A 26350-nucleotide genomic window follows, 5' to 3' on the forward strand; every position below is an offset into this window, starting at 1 on the left:
GCAAGTTCCCTTTAACACATGTTGGCTTCATTTTTATCCAGCTAGAAGAAAATAAAGTTTGGCACTCTATCCTCGTACCAAATACAAAAATACATTTCAGATGGATTAACGCCTGTGGGGGATAAAATAAAAAAAAAAAATCTCAGAAGCGAAATCTTTATTTGGTATAAATTGTAATTCAGTGGAAATAGAAGTGTTAACCAATCCAGTAACCTATGTAATACAGATTTTCTGGAGTTTTTTTTTAAAAAAGTCAACTACAACTTGTTAAAAGTTAATTTAGCAAGTAATATAATTAAGACCAACAGTGGAGGGGCTGGAGAGATGGCTCAGCTGTTAACTGCTAAAGAGCTCTTGCCCTTCTGCAGAAGACTGGAGTTTGGCTCCCGGCACACCCATTGTAAAGCTCACAACCACTGGCAACTCCAACTCCAGGGGTTTTTACAGAGGTACATAAACACATGAACACACACACACACACAGAGTGAGAACGACAGAGACAGAAGACAGTTAGAGATACACAGAAAGAGACAGGACATATACAGAGAGACAGAGACATAGAGTAAAATAGAAGTAGATTTGGGAAAATATTTACAAGGAAGCTGAAATATAATGGAATAATGTATTTAATGAAATGTGTAGTTCTTGCAATCCAACAAGAAGGTCAGTTTTATGGAAGAATAGAATTGAACAGTGACTCATACTAATAAACACAGGAAGACCCTAAAATTTATCAGGAGGTGTGGAAATATACCAAGGACTTTGTTCATACTTACTAGGTTGTAAAAATGCAAAGAACCACGGGTTTATTTTTGCCTTGGAAGGAGATAGTAAGTAGGAATGAGTTGTTAGACATGACTGGTGTGACTGCAAAGTGTTGAGGTGTGTGTGTGTGTGTGTGTGTGTGTGTGTGTGTGTTTCAGAAGAGGTCATTGGATCTCCTGGAGCTTGGTGCTGGACACCCTGTCTCTTCCTTTGCTACCCCACAGATGCATGAGGCCTACGAAGTATTGGTCTGCTTGCAGTCAACCTGAGTGCACTCTAAATGTAGGTGGTAGTATTACCCCCTCTCTCCACCCAGGCCTCAGAGCCCAGCTAGCGTAGCTCCAGGGTGCTATCTATCTCTGTTTCCCACAAGGAGAAGCACTGACAAGCTTTTGCCAGAAGGGCAAGGTGCCAGTGTGTTTCTTGAGTGGGCTCGTAAATTAGTGCTGTCTTCAGAGAGCAGTGTGTGTAATCGCTGCTCCAGCCTGTGTGTCTCTTGTGCAATGAACAGATGTGGCTGCATTATTCAGTTTTCTTCTTTGACTTCCCTGCTCAAATGTACTTTTTAAAATGTGATGGTGATGAACGTACCTCCCCCAAGGAACATAATCCACCACCAACAGAATTGGCACCCAAATTTGGACACACTAAGAAGGAGTTTCAAATGCTTAGGTTAACCACTTGCCATGTTGTATGCCTGTGGAGTTCTCGGCCCAAAATGTTATGACGTATGTGTCGCTTCAAAATCCTCTTGCTAGAGATGAAATAATTGCTAATTATACCGCCCGTGAAATTTACATAAATGTCAGAAGACATGGTGCTGTAGTAGGAACGTGTTTGTTTAACTCTGCTCTTTACTTCATTATTTGTTTCTACCCATCATGTGAAATGTGGTATTTATACACAGCAGGCACAAAGTGTCTATGCGCGGTTTGTAGAAGGGCGGTCACCATGAAGATCTGCATCAGCACTACCTAGAGATGAAGCAGAATACTGCTGGCTCCGGGGACACTATAGTGTCCTTCTTCCTTTCTGCAGTGGCTATAGCAGTTTGCTGCTTTTGCTTAGAGTTCTTCTATGTGGGTCCATTCTTAACTGTGGGTGGCGATTTGAGAAAGAATGGCCTTCATAGACTCTTATTTGAATGCTTAGGGAGTGGCATTAGGAGGTGTGGCCTTGTTGGAGTAGGTGTGGCCTTGTTGGAGTAGGTGTGGCCTTGTTGGAGGAAGTGTGTCACTGGGGGCAGGCTTTAAAATTTTAAGTGCACAAGACCAGGCCCAGTGTCTCTCTACACACTCTCTCTCTTCCTGCTCCCTGTGGAGATGTAGAACTTCCAGCTATCTCTCCAGCACCATGTCTGCCTGTACAAGGCTATTCTTCCCGCCATGACTACAAAGTACTAAATCTCTGAACTATGAGCCAGCCCTAATTGTTTTTTCTTTATAAGAATCGCCATGATTGTGGTGTCACTTCACAGCAATAGAAGTCCTAAGAGGTAGGGCAGTTCTATGTTTGTATCATACTGTATGCATTTACAGTGTCCCTGTGCAAAACCCAGAAGTATTTCCTTTAGTGCTGAGTCCCCGTTGCTTTGATGCCTCCCCATGTCCAGCCTGGCCACATTCTTTTTCAGGTCTGGGGTGAGGACATGGGACTCTGATTCATGTTCACCACTGCATAGCACTCCGTTGGGAAAGAAAGGCTTCATAGCTGGAGCTACTTGAGGTAAAGTGGGTGAGTCATGGGTAGGCATCTGGTGGGGTTTGTTCTTTTCTTTCCTGAACTCTGGTGGAGAGCAGGTGAGGTATGAGCTGTGTGGCACTCTGTACATCCCAGTGTAATGCACACAACATGTTTCTCCTCTGAATTATTTCAGACACTAATCCAACTGATAACTGTGCCTCAAACCCACTTTTATCGTGTGCGTGGGTGATAGAATTTGCTGCTTAAACCACAATTTAATTTTTGGGCAAATTGAGATTTGATATGGACAGACTCTGTTCTGGCTACTGTGGCAAAGAGTCACAGATTAAGTACTCATTTCTCAGTTTTTGAAAGCAGAGAGCTCTGCGTGCAATCAAGCTGCCTGCATATCTGTAGTCTGGTAAGTACACAGTCCCATGTCCTCAATAGTGGAGAGCTAAGAGCCCAGGTCTCTTTATCCCTTTCTAGGGCACTAACCCTGCTTAGGAGAGCTGAGTTCTCAGAACTCATCACTTTCTAAATATAATAGTGAAAAAGAAAATGCAAGTTTGGTTGGTTCATGGAGAAGGATGCTGAGATCAAATACCTCTCAGAATACGTCTTGTTAAGGTAAAGGGTCTGGTGTCCATGGGGACCATGACCAGGCCCTGGGGGGAGAGGATTAGGAGGGATGGTACATCATACCAGAGGCAGAATGATAGAACCTTGGGGATGGGGGTGTGTACTCTAGGCATTATGGGAAAGATCATCGGAAGAGATGGCTTCAAGCAAAAGAGATGGATGTCAATGCCCTTTTACTTCAAATTGAAAATATATATTTATTTCTAATGTGTGTGTATGTATGTCTGTATCTGTGTATCTGTGCAAAGAGTACAGTGCCCACAGAGGCCAGAAGAAGGCATCGGAGTCAGAGTTGCAAGTTATGATTACAAGTGGTTATGAGATGCCCAATACGAGTCCAAGTCCAGGGTACTGAACTCAGGTCTTCTGCAGTATGGGCTGATACCTAGAGTTTGCTGAATCCCTTATACTATTTCCTCGGGGTGGGGAGCCTGCCCTTTACTCAAAGGCATCAGAATTGTGTACTCAGAGCAGCAGAGGTGACAGTGAGCCTTTGTTTCTAAGCCCCTGCTACATACTCTGTGCACAGGGGAGGGGTGGAGAGGAAGAGAAAGAGAGAGAGGGGGAGAAGAAAAGGGAGAGGGAGAGGGAGAAGAAAAGGGAGAGGGAGAGGGAGAGGGAGAGGGAGAGGGAGAGGGAGAGGGAGAGGGAGAGAGAGAGAAGGGGCTCTGTGAACTAACAACTTTACCTCCACCACCACATTATTGCCTTAAATTTTAACACATGAGTTCTGGGGATGTAGGCATTCAGTTCATGGCAAACTCTTTGTGATAGTTCAAGTTTTCCATTCACTTTTATTGCATTAGTGAAAGAAAAAAGAATTGCATTCATTAGTTAGTTATTTAAAAATTAAAATAGCCACTGTCCAGCTGTCACTGTTATTGCTAGTAGGGCAGTAGAATTCTGTGCCTGTCTCAGTGCGATAGATGTGGGATATGTGGGATGTAACTCTTTTTTGTGATCTACGTTGTGTTTTTTTCTTTTAGGGAGGTGAACTGTCTTGGCTGATGCACTGTTACCACCTGTAAGCAGGGGTTAGTTGGGATTTTGTTTTATTGAATGTCAATTGTGTACTAAAGAAACATGGTTCCTGCATGATTCAAAAATTGGTCAGAAAAAAATAGCAAGGGTTTATGGGGAAATTGACTTAACTGTAAAAGACATTGTCAATTAGAATAACAAGTCTAAAATGGCTCTTACATTTGATCAAATTTGCATAGATTAATGTCTAACCAGACATAAAATTGGGAAATGTTTAGTGTACTAATACCTGAAGATAGTTGTGTAACATAGTGTTTAAGCTCAGTTTTAAGATGATTTTTACAGTGTGTGTGTGTGTGTGTATGTGTATGTATGTGTATGTGTCCATGTGTGTGTGTGTCTGTCCATCTGTGTGTGTGTGTGTCTGTCTATCCATCTGTGTGTGTGTATATGTGTGTGTGTATGTGTATGTGTGTCCATCCATCTGTGTGTGTGTATGTGTGTGTGCATGTGTGTGTGTCCATCATCTGTGTGTGTGTATGTGTGTGTGTGTCCATCCGTGTGTGTGTGTGTGTGTGTGTGTGTATGTGTGTGTGTGTGTCCGTCCATGTGTGTGTGTGGTCCGTCCATCTGTGTTTGTATGTGTGTGTATGTGTGTGTGTCCATCCATCTGTCCATCTGTGTATATGTCCATCCGTCTGAGCACATGAGGGTTGTTCCTTCTTTCTGCCATGTTGGTCCCAGGGACAGAAGAGGTGGCAAGCATCTTTACCTGTTGAGCCATCTCACGTAATATAGTTCGAAAGCTTAATTTATAACAGCAAAACACACCCTTCTTTACACATAAGCTTTATTTAAATGTATGCATGAAGTTTGTGTAATTTGGCTTCTGAATAACACAACCATTACAGATAAAGAATAGGTTTATTTATTTTTTGCATGGGTCTCTTGACTCATCCGTTCTTTTCCTCTAGTCTTTTCGGACTTCACTTGACATTTCACAAAGACTTTCTCCTGGGTGGGGTGAAGCTGGAGATCATCCACATTTTCGGGGCAAAATGTCATTCTGAATACAAGCAAACAAACAAACAAACACAGTGTGATGTTTCAGGTGGAACTTATGGACACATTTCATCTTTTATCAGATATTAGACCTGTGGTATAATGCATGCGATATGATTTTTTTAACATTAGATTCTTAGGTTTGAATATAGTTTTTATAACTTCAGAGGGAAAATAAAACTTGAGCCAATGAAAGCAATCCTCAGAGGGTTCTTCACTGAAACCCCGAGGGCTGGCTTCCTTTGTGTTTTCTAGTAACAGCTTTTCAAAGACGTGAGGGTGAGGGTTGTTTCTCTCATTACATTTCCCCTACTCAAAGACAGACAGCCACAGCTCTCAACTTCCTGAGCAGGCTTAGCTCCCCAGGGTTCAGCCTGCTGCCCTGCCCTTCTGACTATTGGTGTTGACACTGGCCCCCTTAGGGTGTTTGCTTAGGAAACCAACCACCTGGTTGCTTTGACCATTATGTTGGCCTGAGTGCTGTTTTATACTAACTTCAAATCTAACTGTCCTATGTATGTCTGTATGTATCTATCTATCATCTAGCCTTCTCTCTATCCATCTATTTATCTATTCATCTACCCACCCATCTATCTTTTTGTCTATTCATCTACCTCTCTATTTATCATTCATCTATCTATCTACCTATCTATCTATAATCTATCTATATATCTGTCTATGTATCCATCTATTCTTCTCGCTAGTCATCTACATTTATCTGTTCATCCACCCACCTAGCCTCCTGCTCATCTATTCATCCATCCAGCCACCCATCTATCCTTTTGTCTATCCATTCATCTACTTCTCTGTCTATCTGTCTGTCTATCATTCATCTAGCTATCTGTCCATTTACTTACTGGCACAGGGTGAGTTACTTAACCTACTTTTTTTTTTAGTCCCTTGCATTTAGAAGAGTGATTGAAAGTCTAAGGTTTTGTGTTGTGTCTTGACTCTGGACTTTGGATTCCCAAAGGTGCTAAACATTGGTCCCATGAGACAGGTGGTCTGATTTACATTTGTTACGACAGACTCCAGTCTTAAAGAGGTAGAGTCATTATCTGAGGCTATACAGGTAGTAAGCTATGAAGTAGGACTGACCAACACAGAATTCTGACTGACTCTGCTTAGCCATGATGTTTAGATCACTGCCTGTCTCCTGGGAATGTCTATGGCCCTCTCAAAGCCTTCTGCAGTCCGGTCCAGGTCTCTATAACCTGAGCCACCTGTCTCTACTGTTCCTGGACTGTGTACCACTGGGATCTTGGTATTCAAAGTCCACATGACCTGGCAGGGATAAGCCCATTCTGCCCCATGTCTTCTGTATTTTGGGAGCTCACTAAGCCTTTTTCCTCTTTGCCTTTCTTCTTCAGTACCATACGGTGTGAATCACTGTAGACAGCAGTGTGGTGTTTAATACCACCATCCAGGGCAAAGCACACAGACTGCCACAATGAACAGCCACCTATGTGAGCAATTATCTCTAGCTAGGAGACTGTGGAGAGGAGCAGTGCTCAGGAGGACTGTGGACCCAAAGGGCCCTCAAAGTCTCACAAGAATTGCTAAGGGTGTGAGGAGGAGAAGCAGCTTAATTTTCTCAGAGTGATCGTGCGGAGGTCATTTGACAGCTGTGGAGTATGCGTTCAGCAACCACCATGGTTTTGCATTCCACGGAGATAAAATCTCAGAGTGCAGTTGAATAAGGGACCAAGGCATAAGTCTGCCATGGGCAGGCTCTGGGCAGTGGAAACAAAGGCTGAGGGATGCATGCAGTTTAGAGGTGAGCAGCCTACTGTTTGCTATCTCTGCTAAGCCAAAAAAGGGAACTGGAATTTCTTGAACACAGAGGGCCAAGCCAGGAAAAGTCATTTAGAAGCACAGAAGTGCCCTGCCATGGAGAATACAAAGCTATAGGAAAGCATGGTTGCCATGGCAAAGTATGTTGAGCATCCCTCTGCTCTGCTAAGTCGGTAAGCACCACTGGACCACACTTCCCTTTCTTCTTTTCCTACTCCCATCCCAACACCTTCTTTCCCCCAGGCACTTTGGGGCCTGGAGAGATGGTACAAAGAGTGGCATGTCTTAGGGGTCACATTGTTCTTATCAAGCTTCCTCGGGGTTCTCCTAGGTCTCTCTAAAGATACTTGATCAGACGCTCTGCACGTGGGTCCAAGAACTCTGTATATTTAATAAGCTTCCCAGTGACTCTTTGGTACCTAAGGTGGGATGGGGGGATGACAATAAAGACACAGAGAGAGAGAGAGACAGAGATAGAGACACAGAGACACACAGAATGACAGAGACAACAAGAAATGAAGAACCAGAGATAGAGAAACAGGAGAAGAGAAACAGACATAATACACATAAAGAAAAAGAGACATACACAGAGACAGTGAGAGACAGAGAGACACAGAGTGACAGAGACAAAGCAAACAAAAGAAATAGACAGAGAGAAACAAAATACACACAGAGAAGAAAGAGATGCACACACAGAATCAGAGAGGGCGAAGAGGGAAGGGAAAGAGAGGGGGTAAGGAGAAGAGATCTTGGGATTGGAGCCTCTCAGACCCTTCTCTGGCTCAACAACAAAGCAGAGTGTATAGCTCACAGTAGTCCTTCCACAGTGCCCTGTCTGCACCCTGGGCTCTGGAGCCTCAGACTCCAGAGGAAGTAGCTGGTGATAGCCACAGCTGGAGAGAAACTGGCCAAGCAGTCATAAGAGCTTAGTGTTCATCTTTGTCTTCCACATTGGGCTGAGTGAACAAGGGAGGGATGGGACCCTCCACCCATCCCTGTACCCATCACCAGGATGTCTGGTAGCCACTCCCTATGACTGAGGGGAGGCCGAGGTGGGAAGCCGCTTGGAACCCAGAGGCACAGGGCGAGGGGCTGTTACTGTCACCTTTGCTGTGTCTCTCCAGCTTTGACCCAGATGGTCTTTAGCATGAGGCCCGAGTGGTGAGGTTCTATGCCCCAGAGCATGATGGTCTGCACTGTGTTCCAGACGTTGGCCCACACTGCGCTGTTTTCCCACTTGAACTTGAGCACGATCAACTCGCCGATGTCTTTGTCCAGTGTGATGAGGAAGGAATAGGTTTTGTTGCTGGTAATTCCTTCACCCCTTGAAAATACGAAGGAAACCAGTTAACTGAGTTTAGCTGTAGCGCCCAAGGGCCGCCGAGGCACACTCGGGGTACCTAAGTGACTTTGGTGGGTATTTTTGTTGCATTTCCAAAATGAATGTTCAATAAACAATATGGACAGTAGGTATAGTAGGCTAAAAGGGCTTCCCCAATAATAAAGGTAGCCACTATTTTCTGTATTATCACATCAAAAAGGATCTGAGATAGGTTGCTGTTATGAATGGAGTTAACATCTTTTAGCATGGTGAAGTTGAATGATGGATCTGGACAGTCTGTGGCTTATTCACACAGTCAACTCACACCACATCTTTCTCCTAAAAAGGGCCCTCTCTGTATAGACAGAACCATCCATTAACAGAACAGAAAAAAAGCTGGGCAGTGGTAGTGCATGCCTTTAATTCCAGCACTTAGGAGGCAGAGGCAGGCGGATTTCTGAGTTCGAGGCCAGCCTGGTCTACAGAGTGAGTTCCAGGACAGCCAGGGCTACACAGAGAAACCCTGTCTCGGAAAAATATATCGGAAAGGATTCATTGGCTCACAGCAAGACTGCTATGCTACTGAGAGGCATTGCTACTGTTCTGTTTACTGGTCTCCAAGACCGTACAGTATCCCTTCACTGAAAGAGAGAGAGGCTAGCTCAGTGGTGCCTTTTGTATAATCCAGAACAATCTTTCAGGGGAAATTATTGACAATACAGAGGTAACACTTTCTCTAGGTGAGGCAAGTTGAATGGAGAGTTCCCTGGTATGGCTCATCTTGGCTCTGGCCAAGTGTGGTAAAGATGGCATGGGTGTCCTCACAGCTGCTGGGCTGTAACCATCCACCCTAAGAGTAAATCCCTCAGCATACCTCCCAGCAGAACCCTGCAATAGTAAATATTAAGCTGGGGACAATCTTTAGAACACTAAGAGCTGTCCCTAAAAGGAATGCTCAGCTCATGCCACTTCCTAAGAGGGTCTATGGGGAGGGTTGAGATGTCAGAAAAGGTCATGGTCATTTTCTAGCTGGGAAACCCAGGGGAGAGGGTGGCCTCTGTATGAGGTATTGTGGGGACACTGGTGTGAACAGGTATGCCACGGGGCAATGGTTGGGTGGGGCTGGCTCTCCTGGATGAGTGAGCTTGCACACTTGCGATGATGGGAATAATTACAGTTTTGTTCCTACGCATGTTTTCCTGAACTCACTGGAAAGGTGTTCAGGAGTCTTTGTAAGGACTTCTGCCTCTCCCTCACAGCTTCTCCCAACCCGGGTCTTGTCTGCTTCGTACACCTAAGTGGAGCCACCTCTGGCTTCTCTTGGCTCATAGGGCAATAGCCCCACCACGTTCACAGACAGTACTCAGGGTTCCTTCCCTGAGCCGGGAGAGCCTGAGACACAATGTGAGAAAGGATTGGGTTGGGAAGTACCCCATGAAAAGTGGAGTCTGTAAGAGAAACAAAGTATGCCATCACCACAGATAGGCCACACTGGTACTTACAGGGTGATGGGAATTTTCTTTATTTCTCCTTTTGTTCCCAGCAGTGACATGGTAAAAGTAGGCTCTACTGGCTTCTCGATTTGATTGATGAACTGGACCTTAAACTGGTAATGATAAACTAGAGGTGGAGGAAGGAAGAGATGGGGAAGAGAAAAAAAGTAAGTAGGACCTTTGTTTCGCATTCTTCTTTTGAGGCAGGGTGAACTGCCCAGGTAGCTGAGGATGACCTTGAACTTCTGATCCTTCTGCTTTGCCTCCATAAGTGCTGGGATTCGAGCCATGCTCCACCACCCCTGGCTTATTCAGTGCTAGGGATCCTACCTCAGAACTTTGTATATACCAGGCAAGCTCTCTACCAACTAAGTGCATGTTTTAAATGAAGCAGGATCTTGTGTGACCCGGGCTGGACTCAGACTCACAGTCTCCCTGCCTCAGCTTCCACAGCACTGGGGTTAGACACTCCCCTGATCAGCTATTTATATAGGAATTATAATTCAAACTCCTATACTTTTTTTTATTTAAAAATGCAAAGGAAAAAGTTTAAATGGTTTGGCAGCAAAATGTTAACAATTTTCTTTTCACCCTGAGAAGTGGGACTGTGGATGCAATTAGTTTTCCTCTTTCTCTGTCTCTATATAGCCTGAGTATGACACAGGACTCATACCGTATGTGTAACAGTAATGATGGTGGCCAGGGATAGATCTGTGCTACACCTAACACCCGGGAGGCCTTGGTTTTATCCCCAACACCACAAAACCAAAAGAAATAAATACTGCTTGTCAAAAGCTAGTGGGACTGGGAACTAGGGAGATGGCTCAGCCATTAAAGGGTTTGTCTCACAACTGTGAGGCCCTGAGTTCATTGTCCATATAAGAAGCCAGGTGTAGTGAATTTGCTTTTAACCCAAGCTGCTGTGAGATTGGAGGCAGATACACAAGGATCCCTGGAACTCGTTAGCCCCACAACTTGGTGAAGTTCCAGGACAATGAGAGACCTTGTCTCAAAAAGGTAGAAGATCCCTGAGGGCTGACATTCTAGGTCTTTGAACCTCATAGCACACAAACACACATACACACACACACACACACACACACACACACACACACACACACACCACACTGGAGTATAGAACTGAACTGTCATTCCAACTGGCTTCTATGTTGTACACATGTTGGAATCTTTCATACTCTGGCACATGGTCCCCTTTAGCAAATCAAAGAAGATGAACTTTTTAGGGACTGGACAAATGGGGCCATTTCCCACTGTTGTGCTCTCTGGCTTTAATGACCACATATCCATGTTCTAGGCAGTTCCTAGCATCAATTCTGCAGGTCCCCCTGAGCCCACATGCCTGTGGGAATAGGCAGGCTCTGGCTCTAGATCTCGTGGGCTTCGGGTTGTTTGTCTTACCAGCCATCTGTGTGCAGGGTTCTGGAAGGAAGGCTTTTCTCTTGTTTACTTCAATACAGTCAGACCCTGTACCTTCCAGTGCTCAGATCCTGACGTCACAAAAGGCTGTGGGTGAAAAACAGACCAGGGCTACTGGTCCAAGACCAAGTCCTAAACACTTGGTTGACATCTGTGGGAGGAAGGACCCTGGCTTCTCATCCCAGATGCTCCTGGGGAGGTCTTTACACTGTTTGGTGGTTACCAGGGGAACCCTGTACCAAGTAGGCAGTGCTATAAATTGAACCAAGGCAGAAAGAGAAGACATGGGACAGAGGACACAGGACACAGGCTGCAGGCGCTAGGGGAAGGTGCACTGGGTTGTGAGCAAAGCAAGAGGCAGGGGGCTGGCCTCTTGTGTTGCTCCAACCAGGAGGTGGATGTCTTCCTAAGCGCTCATGGAATCCCCAGAGCTACGGATTTTCAGTTCAGCCTTCTATTATGGGGGTACTTGGTGTTGGCTGCACGTTCAGCCCCATGATATTGGGCCTGAGTGAGTAGAACTGGAGGTTTCACCAGGTGACTTGCAGATATTATCTCATTTTACCCTTGCAGCAAGTGATATTACCCTCTCACTTAATTTTCACAGCAATTAATATTATTATTACTTTATTTTACAGAGGAATTGTGGCACACAGAGGTTCGGTGACTTTCTGAAGAGCACACAGCTAGCGGCAAGTAGCATTACAGAGATGTTAAGTCCAGACAGCCTAGCTGCAGGAGCTGAACTTTTAAATATTTAGATCTGAGATGAATAGCTTCCATATCAATAGCTCCCAAATCAATAACTCCCCTATCAATAACTCCCTATCAATAGCTCCTGTATATCCCAAGAAAGAAAATGAAATGTAAAAAGACATTTAAGTTGAAAAAAAAAGTCAAAATAATTATTTAACTAATAATAAACCAGGGCCAGTTGTGGTGGTGCATACCTTTAATTCCAGCACTAGGGAAGCAGAGGCCAGAGGATTACTGCGAGTGTGAGACCAGCTAAGTCTACACAGCAAGCTCCAGGACAGCCAGGGCTACACGAAGAGACCCTTTCTCAAAAATCTAAACAAACAAACAAACAAATAAATAGTATAAATAAAAATAAACTAAGTAGTCAGTACTGGTAAAAGAATGACTTGTTTCTAATATTGGATTTGTGTTATGTTAGCTAGGCTAGTCTTGGACTCCTGGGTTCAAGTGATCCTCCTGCCTCAGCCTCCTGAGTAGCAGGGAAGACAGCTGCACACTGCTCTGCCCAGCTGTTAGTTACAGTCCTGGTGGTTCCTGTGTCATGCTTGGCTGCACCACAGGGACTGAGCTTCTCATGCAATGGACTTAGTTTTTGTCACACTGTTTCCATGGCGCTGGCTTTATCTTCCTGGTGATGTCATCATCTGAAGGAAGACACGGAGGCTTCTAGAAAGCAAAGCGTATTGCTTATTCACTTTCTTGTGACTAATGACTGTTGGTCATTATAGTGACTAATAATAAAGTTGGATAGTTGACTCTACTTAGAAGCCATTAAAAGATATTTTTTTTTCAAGAGCTAGAGAGATGGCTGAAGATACAGCTCAGTGGTTAAGAGCATGTGCTCTTGCAGAGGACCCAGGTTTGATTCTTAGCACTCGCAACTGCCTGTAACTCCAGAGGTCCTGCAGTCTCTTCTGACCTTCATGAACACCTGCACTCACACACACACACACACACACACACACACACCTCCATGGATACCTGCATTCATACACACACACACCACACACACACAAGGTAAAAATAAATATTTTTAAAGCTATTTTCCCAAGCACTTTCACTTGATGGAAGAAAAAAAAAAAAAGCTAAAGTTAGCAGCACAGTGCCTGAAATTGTCTACAGCATATAAAAGCAAACTCTACATAACAGGATGTGGGGAGTCCACATAGTCCCAGGAGTCCCAGGAGCTGGGATATTGCCGGAACTTGTAACCACTTCCCCTGGAGAGGGCAGAGAGGCAGCGTCGATGCTTTTCTCCAAGATCCACAGTTCTTACAGTAAGGATTTTAATTATTCTTATTGGGGAAAGGAGCCTAGCAAAATGCTTACAAAGCAATCAAGAGAAAAGGAACCTCAGAGCCCTGGCCTGGATGGAGCTGCCAGTGAGACCTGCCACCCTCTGCCATGTCTGCTGGGCTTCAGTGTGCATATTCAGGGAGCTCCCTGAGCATCTTGGGGTGGGGGAATCTTGCCACTGCTGGAATCTCCACAAGAGGACAGAACTCATTAGACACCTCTGGAGTACATAGTGGGCTCTTCATTAAAGAGCTATAAAGAAGGACACTGCATTACAGGCCCCTCCCCTGACTGTAACGAGAGAGAAGAGTCAAGTACCTTTGCTGTGATGCACCGAGCTACACCCTAATATACTCTTTTACCCGCCTACCCCCTCGGTTTTTGGCTCTCTTTTTTTTTTTCAATGTTGCTTTTCTGAGACAGGGTCTCGTGTAGCCCAGACTGGTTTGTGCTACAAACTTGCTTTGTAACAGAGGGTGGCCTTGAACTGATAATCCTCCTGCCTCTGCCTCCCAAGTCCTGAGATCCTAAGTCCATGCCACCACATCACGTTTATGCAGTACAGGGGGACTGAACCCAGGGTTTCATGCATGCTAAGTGAGGTCTCTACCAACTGAGCCACACCCCTAACTCTCATATTTGGTTCTCTTCGTGAAATTAAATAGTGGCAGCATGCTGTCTCTCTTTTGCTGTGGGCACCCCCTGGGGTCTCATCCACAGGCGCACACACGCTCTCTCTGCTCTTCTCTGCCTAGCTCTGAACCTGGAATGTGATTCTGGCAGTATCTGCGTGTTCTCTTGCCAGCTGGCTTCTGGGTGGGTTTGGGCACTAGGGTGGTGCTGAGAGGAGAAGCCAATGACCTTTCTCGGCCCCTGCATGCTCTGGAGCTGACTCTGCAACAGCTGCACCTCCACAATCAGCAGCAGCAGCCCCTCCTCCTAGCTCTTTTGGGATCTCCCAAGGTTTGTTCTTTCCTCTGTTTCCCTCCCCCACCCCCATGTCACACTCAGGTGCTGCCGCAGCCTTTGACAACTTCCTTTCTATCACCCACCTACTCAGAGAGTTCCATTTGTTTCCTTCCAAAGACCCAGGCCAGAACCAGGTCCTGTTTCTCAGCTGAGCCCTACACTGGTAGATGCTGATGATCTTGATGAATTGCAGACATGGCATGAGGGGTTAGAGATCTACAGTCATCCAGACTAGAAAAGAGGAACAGAATTCCAAACCAGGAGTTCTGGTTGCAAAAGACCCTTCTCATGGCAACAAATGGTGGTGTCCGGCAAGTCTTGTGTGTCCTTTGAAATCAATGGCAAATGCTTGAGCCTGAAGTAGCCCAGGGCAGAGAGCTTGTTCCCTGCTGCACCCACCCATCTTTGCCCTTGGTGATCTCTATCATGAGCTGACCCTACATCAGAGGCCTCTTTCCTGTTTCCTGAAGGTCCAGCCCTGGCTCCAGAGTGAGAATTTCTTGTCCCTAAATTAGATGTGTGCCTTGTCTCTTCTTTTCCTAAGTGCTCAATGGGAGGAGACAGATTTCCACATCTGGGAGGCTGCGGTTTGGAGATTTTGGGGGGCAGTCCTCTGTTGGGCCTGATTAAGGACCCTTGAGCTCACACAATCTATAAAGGGGAGAGCTGTGTGGTTGCTGGGAGTGGAGTGGTCAAGAGGCCAGTATACAAAGGTAGAAAGCCAGTGTGGTGGCACACAGCTGCAATCCTAGACCTTGGAAGGCTGAGGCAGAAGGACCACCACAAGTTGGAGGACCGTTTAGGGTTCCTAGTGAAGTCCTGTCTTAAAAATTCAAAACAGTTAAAATAATACAGTGGAATGATAACAAAAGTATGTGTGTGTGTGTTCGTGTGTGTGTGTGTGTGTGTGTGTGTGTATGGTGAGTTGGGGTAGGCATTCCTCTACAATGGTGGGACCACTGGTATTCACAGAGCATTCCCACAAGCCCCACATCTGCACTGGAGCTCTGCATCAATGCAGCCACCTTTTTGGAGAATCTTGAAGTGAAATTAATTCAATATGAAAAAGCTAGGTCAGGATATGGCTCAGCAGGGAGTAAGTTTGTCTAGCATGTGCAGGACTCTGAGTGTAGCCCCTAGCTAAGAACTAATTTATTCTTATTTGAATGTGTATAAACACTTTTATTAATTCTGGTAGAATTACAAAGATTAAGGGAGAAAGCATGACTGCTTTGCTTGCTTACCTTATGATGTGTTTAATTGGGTTGCTAATAAAATGACTTGCCCCCCAAAATTACCCTGTGACTTCAAAGAGGCCAGATAAGCCTGTGTTCTGACAGGGATTCACATCTTGTAGATAAAAGGCCTGTAGGAGTCTGCTGACCTGGAATGAGGTGAGGTGACTCCCTCCAGAGAGAAATCTGGGGTGAGCCCATGCCATAAAAAATCCTGGATTCTCATTCCTGTGGACTCTACTAGTGCTATTTATTAAAATAAACAAAGACCATTTTTTTTCTTCTCCCAGTAGCTGTGGAGAACTCAAGGTATAGAATTTGTGAAAGGTGAATGTTTTGTTTCCTGTCCTTTTTTTTTTTTTTGCTGTGAACCGTTAGTGGCTCCAGAGGTCTTAGGCCCTCTCTGCCAACATCACAAGAGGCTTTGCTTCCCTGGCATGGATTTTACCTCACTGAGATGTAGGCCTGAATTCTCCAGTGCTTTCCTGCAGTGCCAAGAACTTGTTCCTAAACTTCAGGGAAGCTGACAGTCATAGGACTAAGGGCCCAAGGATGGTGTGGTCCTGAGCACTGAGGCAGGGTACAGCCCTGGGATTCATTGACCCAGAGCAGGGCAAGGGACAATATAAGTATGTGTATTCTAGCAGCCATATCTAAGTTCAACACTTAGGGCCCCATAGCTTGATGCCCAGATGCAACAAAACTAGGCACCTGCCCCTTTTGTGCGTAGCTTGTTAGGGTGTTGTTGACTGCCTAAGAAAGGAAATAGGGAAAGAGTACCTGTGTGTCTGTGTATGTTTATTGATGCCTCTGTGTGTCTGCATGTATGTATTCACATGCATGTATCTGAATGTATATAAGTAAATGCCTATATGTATGTGTACATATATGCATGCACATATGCACTTGTGCATATATGTATATGGTATATTTGTGTGTGTGCTTGTATATGCACATGTATGAATGTCTCTCTGCATCTGTGTACATGTGTATATTTGTGTGTGTATGTATATTTGTGCATGTGCATGCTTGTGTTTATATGTGTGTTTTAAAATGTGTGGATGACTATATTCATGTGTATATGTATGCAAATTCATGTTCAGTATAAATGTATGTGTATGCATGTGTGTTTGTAATTGTGTGTTTATGCATGTATATGTGTGTATACATATACATGTGTATATATGTGTAGATATGTATAAACCTATGTGTATGCCTATGTGTATATGGTTTTGAATGTGTACATATATGCTTGTGTGTATACATGTGGGATATTGTGCTGGTTGTCTTGTTTTCAACAACTTGTGCTGTGGGTCTTCATTGTATGGTGGAAATAACAGTCCTCAGCTGGGAATCAGGGTCCAGAGTTTGGGTTTTGTTTTTTGTTTTTTGGGTTTTTTTTTGTTTGTTTGTTTGTTTTGTTTTTGCCACCAACTTCCTGTGCCCTCTTTGCAACTCTACTGCCTGTCTTTGAGATGGAACCCTCCTCACAGTACCTGAACGTAGTGGATGTCTCTGTCTCCTAGAAGTCCTCTCTGCAGGACTGGCCAGGCAGATGAGACCCAACAGAAAGGCCCATTTTCAGTGGTTCATCCCCATACTTATTGACACTCCTTACTTTGTGGCTACAAATTGGCCTTCCTTATGCTGATCTCAAGTTTCTAACTGCTTCTTCTGAAACTCATCCTGGAATATAGTGAAAGCTCCCAAAGAATCAGCTGAGAAAAGTCAAAGACAGGTGGATCTCTCAAGTGGCCGTTTGTCTGGTCACCTAGAACAGGTCCGGGGAGTCAGGGGAGAGGAGTCAGGAGGGTGAGGTCACTCTGGGTCTGGGTCAGACACTTTGGAGGCTATTAGAACCTGAATGAGGAAGAATTCAAAGCTAGGCCAGCTGCAACCAGATATAGTATAGAGACAGTATATGGCTATAGATATAGGATAGATATAGATACAGTTTATAGATATAGTATAGAGTATATAGATATAGATACAGATATAGTATAGATATAGATATAGCATAAGATTGAGTATATAGATATAGATAGATATAGATATAGATATAGTAATATATAGATATAGACATAGTAATATAGATATAGATAGAGCATATGGATATAGATATAGTATAGATGTAGTATATAGATATAGATATAGTAGATAGAGATAGATATAGTATATAGAGATGGAGATAGAGATAGAGATGGAGATAGAGACGGAGATAGAGATGGAGATAGTATATAGAGATAGAGATAGAGATGGAGATAGAGATATAGTATATAGAGATAGAGATGGAGATGGAGATGGAAATAGAGATAGAGATAGAGGTAGAGATAGAGATAGAGATAGAGGTAGAGATAGAGGTAGAGATATATAGTATTTACCACTCACAAATGATGTGACCCCTCTGATCTCAAAGTATTTCTAGGAAATCTCAATGAAACCCACATCCCATAAATTGCAGCATTTTCTGACTCTGCCTCCTCTCCCCCTTTTCTGTTACTCTGACAATAAATTAGTACGATGCCAGGCAGAGAACCCACATCTCCATCAAGTGTCTCTCCCTCTACCAGGTTACCTCCTCTGACTACTCAGAGGGCGACTCTAACCCAGCATTAGCTAAGCAAGGCTTAATACACACTCCCTATCCTTTAAAAACAGCCTCCCAGCTGGAACCGGAGGACAGAGGTGGCTGATAAATTACCTAGATCTACTGGGTGGCCATTTTCGCTTCTGCCAAAGCTGCACTCAGTAGTGTTTACCTGAGTTCTGGCATCAAGGGTTATAGAGAAATAGAGTCTTGGATGGTTTTGTCAAGTATCTCGGGAGCCAGGGGAATGTGGGCCGAGTTAATCAGGAGGTGACATTTATCTTGCCACACCAGCTCCTGACCAAAAGTGTACAGTACTACTACATGTCCTAGGAAAATATGGATTGTGGTTTCTCTGTACACTGAAGTTGGATAAATGTGTCCCTTTTAAGGTTCTACAAGTGGTTTTCAAAATGCTGGTGGTGGCCTGTAGCTCACATCAGGGATGACTATGGCCATTGGAGAAGGGGCAGATACATGGCCTGCATTAAACACCTTGTACCAGGACCATCAGTAAAATGTTCAGCAAGATGGAAATGTTTCATTTCTGTGCTGTCTGATTTAGCAGCCATGCATTTATTGGAGGCCTTGAGTGGGTGTTGGTATGAGGAATGGCATTCTGTTTTTTTTTTTTTTTTTTTTCTTTTCTGAAGTATCTAAATCAAGGTTCAGAATGTGGCTCAGAGAGTAAAGGTGCTTGCCAACAAGTCCAATAACAGGTTATTTAATCCCTGAGAGCAAGATGGTGGACAGAGAGAACTGGCTTCTGCAAGTTGTTCTCTGATATCCGTAAGTATACCACAGCACATTTCCCATCCCTCCCCATATATTATATAATAGATAAAAATAATACAAATGTAAAAGGTGTTTACATAGCCACATAGGGTTAAGGATGGCTAACCTTACTGGACGTTGATATATTGATTGCAGAGCTGAACAGGCAAATCTCACAGGGTGCCATCTCCAACTTCCCCAGGGCAATCTGATATGGCTATAGATACATTGATCCCCATGGTGAGGGACATTAGCTTGGACCCATGAGAACCTTGCTCATTGGAAGGAGTGAAGAGGAACTGGGAGACTGGGAACATAGGCTCCAGTTTTATCTCTGATTGATTTTAGGCAGTCTGGAGAGTCCCCTCCATGGCAACGTAGTACTGTCCTCTTTAGATGTCCCTGGAGCAAGATAGTTTGTTGAAATAAAGAGAAATAATTGTTTCTAAGGGACTTACTATCTGCTGAAGTGCACCGAGTCCCTGAGATGGGCTCTGTCAGTGGACAAGGGCACTGGAAGGGTCACTGGTGGTAAGACAGTGCTGAAAGACTTTGTGATCTCTCAGAGCGGAGCATTGATTGGTCCTTACGAGTTTGCGCATACCTACAGCTCTTCCTTCCTGACTTCCTTTTCTTGACACTACAGCCCAGAAGAATTCTGGAACCTCTGAGGTGGGACACTCACCTTTGAAGGGAGACTGGGCTCGGGTGATGAGGAAGAGCCTCTTGCTCTTGCCTGACCGATCCTTGCGGATGTCATAGCCTAGAGTATTGCAACGGCCCTTCTTGCAGTTCAGACATAGACCCTGGCTGAAGCTGTCCATGTCGCTGCACTGGAAGCCTGTGCTCTGCAGGTCACTGTGTTGCAAGGAGTCAATGAAGAGGTGCACAGAGCGCTCATGGGCACATTTGATAGTCTGGGTTATGGCTGAGACACAGGACAAGAAGACCATTAGCATGCTAAGTCCCAAGTGGCACCAAAACAACAACAACAAAAATAAAAAAACAAAAAAACAAAAACCTAACCAACCAACCAGCCAACCAACCAACCAACCAAAAACCCAAAACAACAACAACAAACCAACTCACTGTTTCAGACCTAGGCAGATTAGTGTGTATGTGTGTGTGTGTGTGTGTGTGTGTGTGTGTGTGTGTGTGTGTAGCAGGATTTCTTGCTGAGTTCTCCCAGACAACAGGCATCTGTTATAACAGAAAGCTAAAGAAAGTAGACCCTTGTAGGTTCCAAGCTAAGATCATCCTGCTATGGTAGAATGGATTAGGAAGTGCTTTTTATAAGCACCCCATGCTACTAGGAAAAGGTCAAATGTTTAATAAAGCAAGATAGCACAGCTCACTTCTGAGGTGTCCCCACATGGGTAGGAAAGGTTCAGTGCCAAGGTCTGGATGGGGAGTTACCTGGATAGGGCTGTGGGCTTCCTCTCTTCTTATCATAACCAGGTCTGGGGCCCAATCCCCAAGGCAACATTCTTATGTGTTTAATATTCTGGTTGGAAGGAGTTTGGGAACAAAGCAAGAAGGCCTACTGAAGAGAGGGTTTTGGCTTGCTGCCAAACCTGAAGACCTGCATGTGCTCTCTGTAACTAGGACATGGTGAATAGAGAGAGCCAATTCCTATAAGTTGTCTCCACATGCAGCCCCCCCAACCAAACACACACAAAATAAGTAGAGTGTAATAAAAATAAAAAAAACTAAAAGTGTGTGTGTGTGTGTCTATGTATATGTGCATGCAGGTGCTGAAATCAGAAGACAACTTTCAGAAGTCGATGCCCTCCTTTCTCCTTTACATGGTTCTGGGAATCCAATTCAGATCATCAAGCTTGTGTGGTAAACGCCCCAAAACTCTGAACTATCTTCCTGGCCCATCAACCTTTCTCCTTTAAGACAGGGTCCACTGTTGCACAAGCTGGCCTTGAACTCCTGGTTTCCTCTGCTTCTAAGTGCTGAGGTTATTCAGTGCTTGGGATTATTGGAAAGCATTTCCTGGAATCCAGGTTTTTTCTGTACAGGCACCCTGCCTATGAAACTGTAGACCCACCCTCCCATCATGAAATTTGACCTTTTATAATATTTAATCATATGCAGCCAATTATCCTAAAGGAATGTCAGGGAACTACCAGAAGACACAATAACACCTAAAGCAAAGGTCGCCTGGAACAGTTAATTCCCTCACCATTTTATCTCTGTCACCAGCAGCTCTGCTTGTGGAGTGACTGACCAACGGGTGTTTACCAGGCAAGTGGTGATCAAACATTATCTTAGGGTTGAGTTTTGCCAGGAGGGGATGTAGCTCTGAGAAAAGAGTGGGTGAATCAGCTGGGACCTGCTGCTGACTGGAGGGGTGGTGACCCTGGGAGGATGTAAAGGGAGATAAGGGGAAAGTCCCAGAAGGCTCTGGGGTGTGGCAGAATGCTGGGAGTGCTGCCCACTGGAGTTGGTGAGGCAGTGAGGTGTGGGAAGGTCTTTCTGATACTAGAGAGGTGAGAGTAGGGATGGAATCCACAGAGTGTGCTCAGCCTGGATTTGGATGGGAAGAATGGGAAGTGCAGATGTGAAGTTGAGGTCTCCAGCTGTCATAGAGGGACCTGCTCCCACCAGGTGACACTAACATGAGAAATCTGGAATGCATGCAGTTTGCATACGCCTGGATGGTGTGGTGGCTGTTGGCTTGCCTGTTCTTTAATCCCCTTTTAACCCTACTTATAACATTGACATACATTGTCAATGAGCATGTCGATGGATCTGCAGCTGAAAGTTGCATGGGACAATCTCAATCCAGTTCCACATAGGATCAGCTGACACAGCCTTCTGGCCATGGGCAAGAGTGAGAACCATGGTCAGGATACCAAAGCCTAGGCTGGGGAGATAGGTCAGTCAGTAAAGGGATTGACACACAAGCACAAGGACTTGAGTTCAAATCCCAGAACTCATGTACAGTAGTTTGCTTGTAATACCCATGCTGGGGAGGCAGAGGCAGGTAGATCCTTGGGCCAGTCAGATTAGTGAGAGCTAAGCTGGTGGGACACCATGTCTCAAAAGGAAACAAACAAACAAACAAAACAAACATAAAACAAAAACAAGACGGGGGCTATCTCTTAGCTTCGGTATTCACCTCCATACAAATGCACACACATGTGCACTTCACATGCACTTACATATGTATATACATACATACATACATGTACTCACATAGACACACACACACACATACACACTCACGCACACACACAACGCTAAGGTATATTACATATACCCCCCTGTGGCTCTGAAGAGTGAAAACCCCTAAAGGTGGAAAGTTCCAGAAAGGAGCGAAGAACAGGTAGGGCTAGGACAGTTCTCACAAGGGCTAGTGCCCCTGGAACAGCTTCCTGTGTCACCAGGTGCTCCCCCACCTGCCCTCTAAGACCCTCTGAACTGTCCTGGGGAGCAGCTGCCTGGGGACTACCCAAAAGGCCTTTGATACCCAACCTCTGGGTCTCTAGCCTTGCTGTGAGAGCATGCATATGAACTATATGGAGGATCTCCTGGAGGCCTCAGGAGAGTGTGAGAAACAGGCTGAGGCTCTAGGCTATGATTTCCCCTTCTTACCATTCAAGCCATGCTCTGCAATGTGTTTGTAGAGTTCCAAGAAGTGGCAGCCAGGCTGGAAGGAGCCCCCATTGGGGTAGAAGTCATAGTGGGCAATGGGCTGCTTGATGCCCACACTCAGACCCATGTGCTCCCTGGTAAAGGTATGAATGGCATCCACAAAATTGGCATCATCTGGAGAAAGGCGCTCATTGGGGGAAGTTCCCTCAAACATAGGGCCCGCAGGGTCCAGCCCTGATAGGAAAATGCAAGCTGGGTTAGATTAGTGGTGGGAATGGAAGTGGAGGTGGGGGGTGGGAGTGGGGACAGAAGGCTCTCCTCTGAGTTCTTTGATCATTTCACCTTTCTGAGCTGGAAGGAAGAAAACAAGTGCTTGGTGCTTCTCAGAACCTCTTACTGTGACTGCCTTTTGCTGTAAAGCCATGGTAATTCATGGCACTGAAAATTACCCAGGCCAGGCATTGTTCTAAGGGGAAAGAGCTTTGCAGAGAGGATCAGAACTAACAGTGAGGTTATGAGTGAATGCTTGATTTATTTAAGCAAATCAATTTTAAGTGCCTCCCCTGGTAGTTTCCACAGCATCTGTTTGCATAAAAAGCAGCAGCCCACAGCGCTCGTTCTGTGCAGTTCTGACTTCTTGGGTGAAGTAAGAATTTGTTTGCCTGTGTGTTGTCAGTAGTCTTGAACAAGCTGGCTCCCTGCACTCATATCATCCTATAGAACGTCCAGAACAAAACCTTAGGTGGGGGTGGAAATGTGAACGTGTAGGGCCTTCACAAGCCCAGACTCCAATTGACAGACATGCTCGAAGGAACAAGCCTGACTCCAGGCTGACTGCTTAGGGGAGGGTATGTATGCACCCTGGGCTCTCCTTCTGACTTGTCTGAAGGGATCTTTTGGTGGCAGGCCTCAGCCCAGGGCTACCATCTTTGCTGCAGCCCAGGGAGGAACTAACAATGAGCAGTGAGGTCATCTGCTCTCCAGCCCACCTGCGGCCTTGGTATCTTTCTTTAGGCTAATGCAAGAGGACTCCAGAGTAAGGAGCCTCCTGCTGTCTTCTGTGTGGGTGGCCTGGTTATAATGCTGGGATGTGACAATGCCAGCTGAAATGGGAAGGGTGAAGGCAGGGCCTGAGGATGGCTCACTTTGTGATATCCTTTGTTTTGTTTTCTTTTTCTATTGTGTGTGTGTGTGTGTGTGTGTGTGTGTGCATGATTACATGTATGTCGATACTGCTGTGTGTGTGTGTGTGTGTCTGTGCATGTTTTCACGTATATGGGCACCCTTGTGTGTGCTTGTGTGTATGTGTGCATATTTACATGTGTGTGGGCACCCTTGTATGTGTGTGTTTACATGTGGGTGGGTGGGTGTGCACATGACACCTGGAGATTGATGTCTGGAATCATCTTTGATTGTTCTGTCACTGTATTCAGTGATGGTCTCTCAAACAAACCCAGAGCTTACAGGACAGTAAGTCCTGTCGTCAGTTTGTCATGAGGTCCCTCGTCTTTGCCTTTCTAGTCTGGAATTACAGGTGGAATGCCACACCTCTTGACATTGATGTACATTGTTAGGATCTGGGGGTCCTAACAAATTCCAGCCCCCAGGTTTGCTCAGCAAGCAATGTCCCCACTTAGTGGCATTCTGACCCTTCTAGCAATGCCTCCTTTGGTGAGACATTTGTGCACACTGGAGTTAGGAGTGTCAGGCTAGAGATAGAATTGGAGGCTAGCCTGGGCTACAGGAGACGAAGTCCCCCCCCCAAAAAAAAAGTAAATAAAAACAGCAAAAACAGTAAAAGTTTCTTATTAAAAAATGTAATAGGGATCTTCTTTTGGAGCCATGTGGAACAGCTCCAAGGAAAGCCAGAGCACAGAGTTGTCCTTTGTTCTGTGCTCTCATGGGACAGCAGCAATTCCTGATGGAAGGCATGTTGGGGAGTGCTTGGTGTTACCCCTCAACTAGTGATCAGGACCATGAGCATAGGAAAGCAGGTGCGTGCTCCCTGCTTCCTGCAGCCCTAGAGCTTGTGTGGGGTTATCCATCTGCATACCTGTGATTCTTCCAATCTTGTTCTTCCCGCCCATGGAGCTGCCTGCGAATCCCGAGACGTGCGCTCCCAGGCTGTACCCGATTAGGTGAACTTTGCTCCGAGAAAACTTCGCAGACTCCTGCAAGACAGGGCCAGAGGATGGAAGGAGCTGTTGGGGTGGGGGAGGCAGGATGAGGCCAAGAGCCTTCCATAGGGCCTGCTTTCATGGGGGCACCCATCCATGCTTGCACTGGCCACAAATCAGGAGCTTTATTATGGGAAACTGGCTTGTCATCTCGCTGGCTGTCATCTTGGGTGGTGGGGGTGGGGTAGGGATGGCCGCTCTTTGGGATGTCCTGGTGATTGCCGCCTCCTGCCTGCCGGTTTTGCCTGGCCATTGGTCCTCTGCAGAAACTGGGGATCCCTTGTCCCTGCCTTTCAAGGCTGTAATTACAGGTGGGATACCACGCTTGTGTGGGATTGATGGCTTCCGAGTGTGTTTAGATTCCTTAGGACAGATGTATCTAAAAATTTGAATTCTCCAAGCTATACTGAGTGAGATATAGTTGTCATAGGTTATACTGGGGCATCCAAACTCGGACCCACATGCTTCAAGAATGTATATATATTTATTTTGTATGACATTGTGAGAGAACATTGTCATTTACAAGGTTTGTGAAGGATAAATGCATTTAAAGTTTAACTATTTCAAGGAAAATCTCAATTTTCTTTTCCCAATATTAAAAAAATATTATGATATTTTCGTGTGTGTGCACACATGTGCACATACTTGAGGGTGTCAGTTCTCTCTTTCTACCATGGGGGTATTGGTCTCTTGTAATGCTTTATGATTTTGTATTGGACTGCATTCATAGCTATCCATATGTCCCAGTCTGCTTTCTATTGCTGTGATAAAATGCTGACCAAAAGCGACTTGGAGAGGAAAGGGTTTATTTTAGCCTACAGCTTACAGACTATCCTGAAGGGAAACCAGGGCAGGGATGTGGATTCAGGGATGAGCTAGAAGCAATGGAGGAATTCTACAATCTGGCTTTCTTCCACGCCTTTCTCAACCTGCTTTCTTATACAACTCAGTACCACCTGCCCAGGGCTGGCACCACCCACAGTGGGCCTCGAACTCCAATAATTAATGATGATGGTGATGGTGGTGGTGGTGGTGGTGGTGGTGGTGGTGGTGGTGGTGGTGATGGTGATGATAAAACACCCCCACAGGCTTCTCTACTGGCTAATCCGACAGAGGCATTTTCTCAATTGACTTCACCCTTTCCAGATGACCCTAGCTTGTGTCAAGTTGCCAATACACTAACCAGCACACCATGGATCCATGGGATACCCTAGGAGGTAACTGGACACCGTTGTTCCCAGAGACTGGAAGGGTGTGTAAACAGGACTGGCGGCTGAGGAGTAGGGCGAAGAAGGGTAAAGGAGAGGCCTCATATCTGGCCTCAGACTTGCAGTCTGGGCACTGAGGTTCCTTGGAGAAATAGGGGCAGGTGGGTGGACTTACCTCCAGCCATAGGAGAAGAGCAGCCACGTCCTGGCCCACAACACGGGTGTTGCGAACGGCGACGGCATAGTGTTGGTATGCCAGGGAAATCCAGTCCACTAACCCCACGTTCACAGGTTGGGACTGTCGGGACTTCAGCGCACCCACTATCTTCCAGATCCAGTTTTCTAGCAAGCCATCCACCTGAGGGTGGGCCACAGGCTGTCAGCCTCACTGGGAGGGCAAAGGGAGCCCTGTCTAGTTCCTGGGGTTCCTAAGTACACAGCCTTCTTCTTTCTCAGGCCCAAGGACAATGCTAGATCTTTCTCCCCACCAGAAAGGCCATGGCCTGGGATTTCTCAATCTAGTGCTGAGGATATTTGGGCTTGAAGAGCTCCTGCCCAGCT

The 26350-nt window shown here is 45.4% G+C and overlaps 1 protein-coding gene across 2 annotated transcripts in view; it reads right to left on the reverse strand.

Annotated features, from left to right (window-relative positions):
- Positions 1-4866: 4866 nt before the first annotated feature.
- The window catches only part of Lipc (lipase C, hepatic type), a 40998-nt gene continuing 19514 nt past the window's right edge, over positions 4867-26350 (reverse strand). For both annotated transcript variants that reach the window (XM_031345396.1, XM_031345397.1), the window contains exons 3-9: positions 25965-26147; positions 24458-24575; positions 22405-22638; positions 19484-19726; positions 9751-9868; positions 8033-8251; positions 4867-5137 (exon numbers count right to left, since the gene is read on the reverse strand). In XM_031345396.1, the coding sequence (XP_031201256.1) occupies positions 4996-5137; positions 8033-8251; positions 9751-9868; positions 19484-19726; positions 22405-22638; positions 24458-24575; positions 25965-26147 (1257 nt within the window). In that variant the 3' untranslated portion in view covers positions 4867-4995. The remainder of the gene's footprint in view (positions 5138-8032; positions 8252-9750; positions 9869-19483; positions 19727-22404; positions 22639-24457; positions 24576-25964; positions 26148-26350) is intronic.

This window comes from Mastomys coucha, unplaced genomic scaffold (genome assembly GCF_008632895.1).
Source record: "Mastomys coucha isolate ucsf_1 unplaced genomic scaffold, UCSF_Mcou_1 pScaffold23, whole genome shotgun sequence".
Taxonomy (NCBI): Eukaryota; Metazoa; Chordata; class Mammalia; order Rodentia; family Muridae; genus Mastomys; species Mastomys coucha.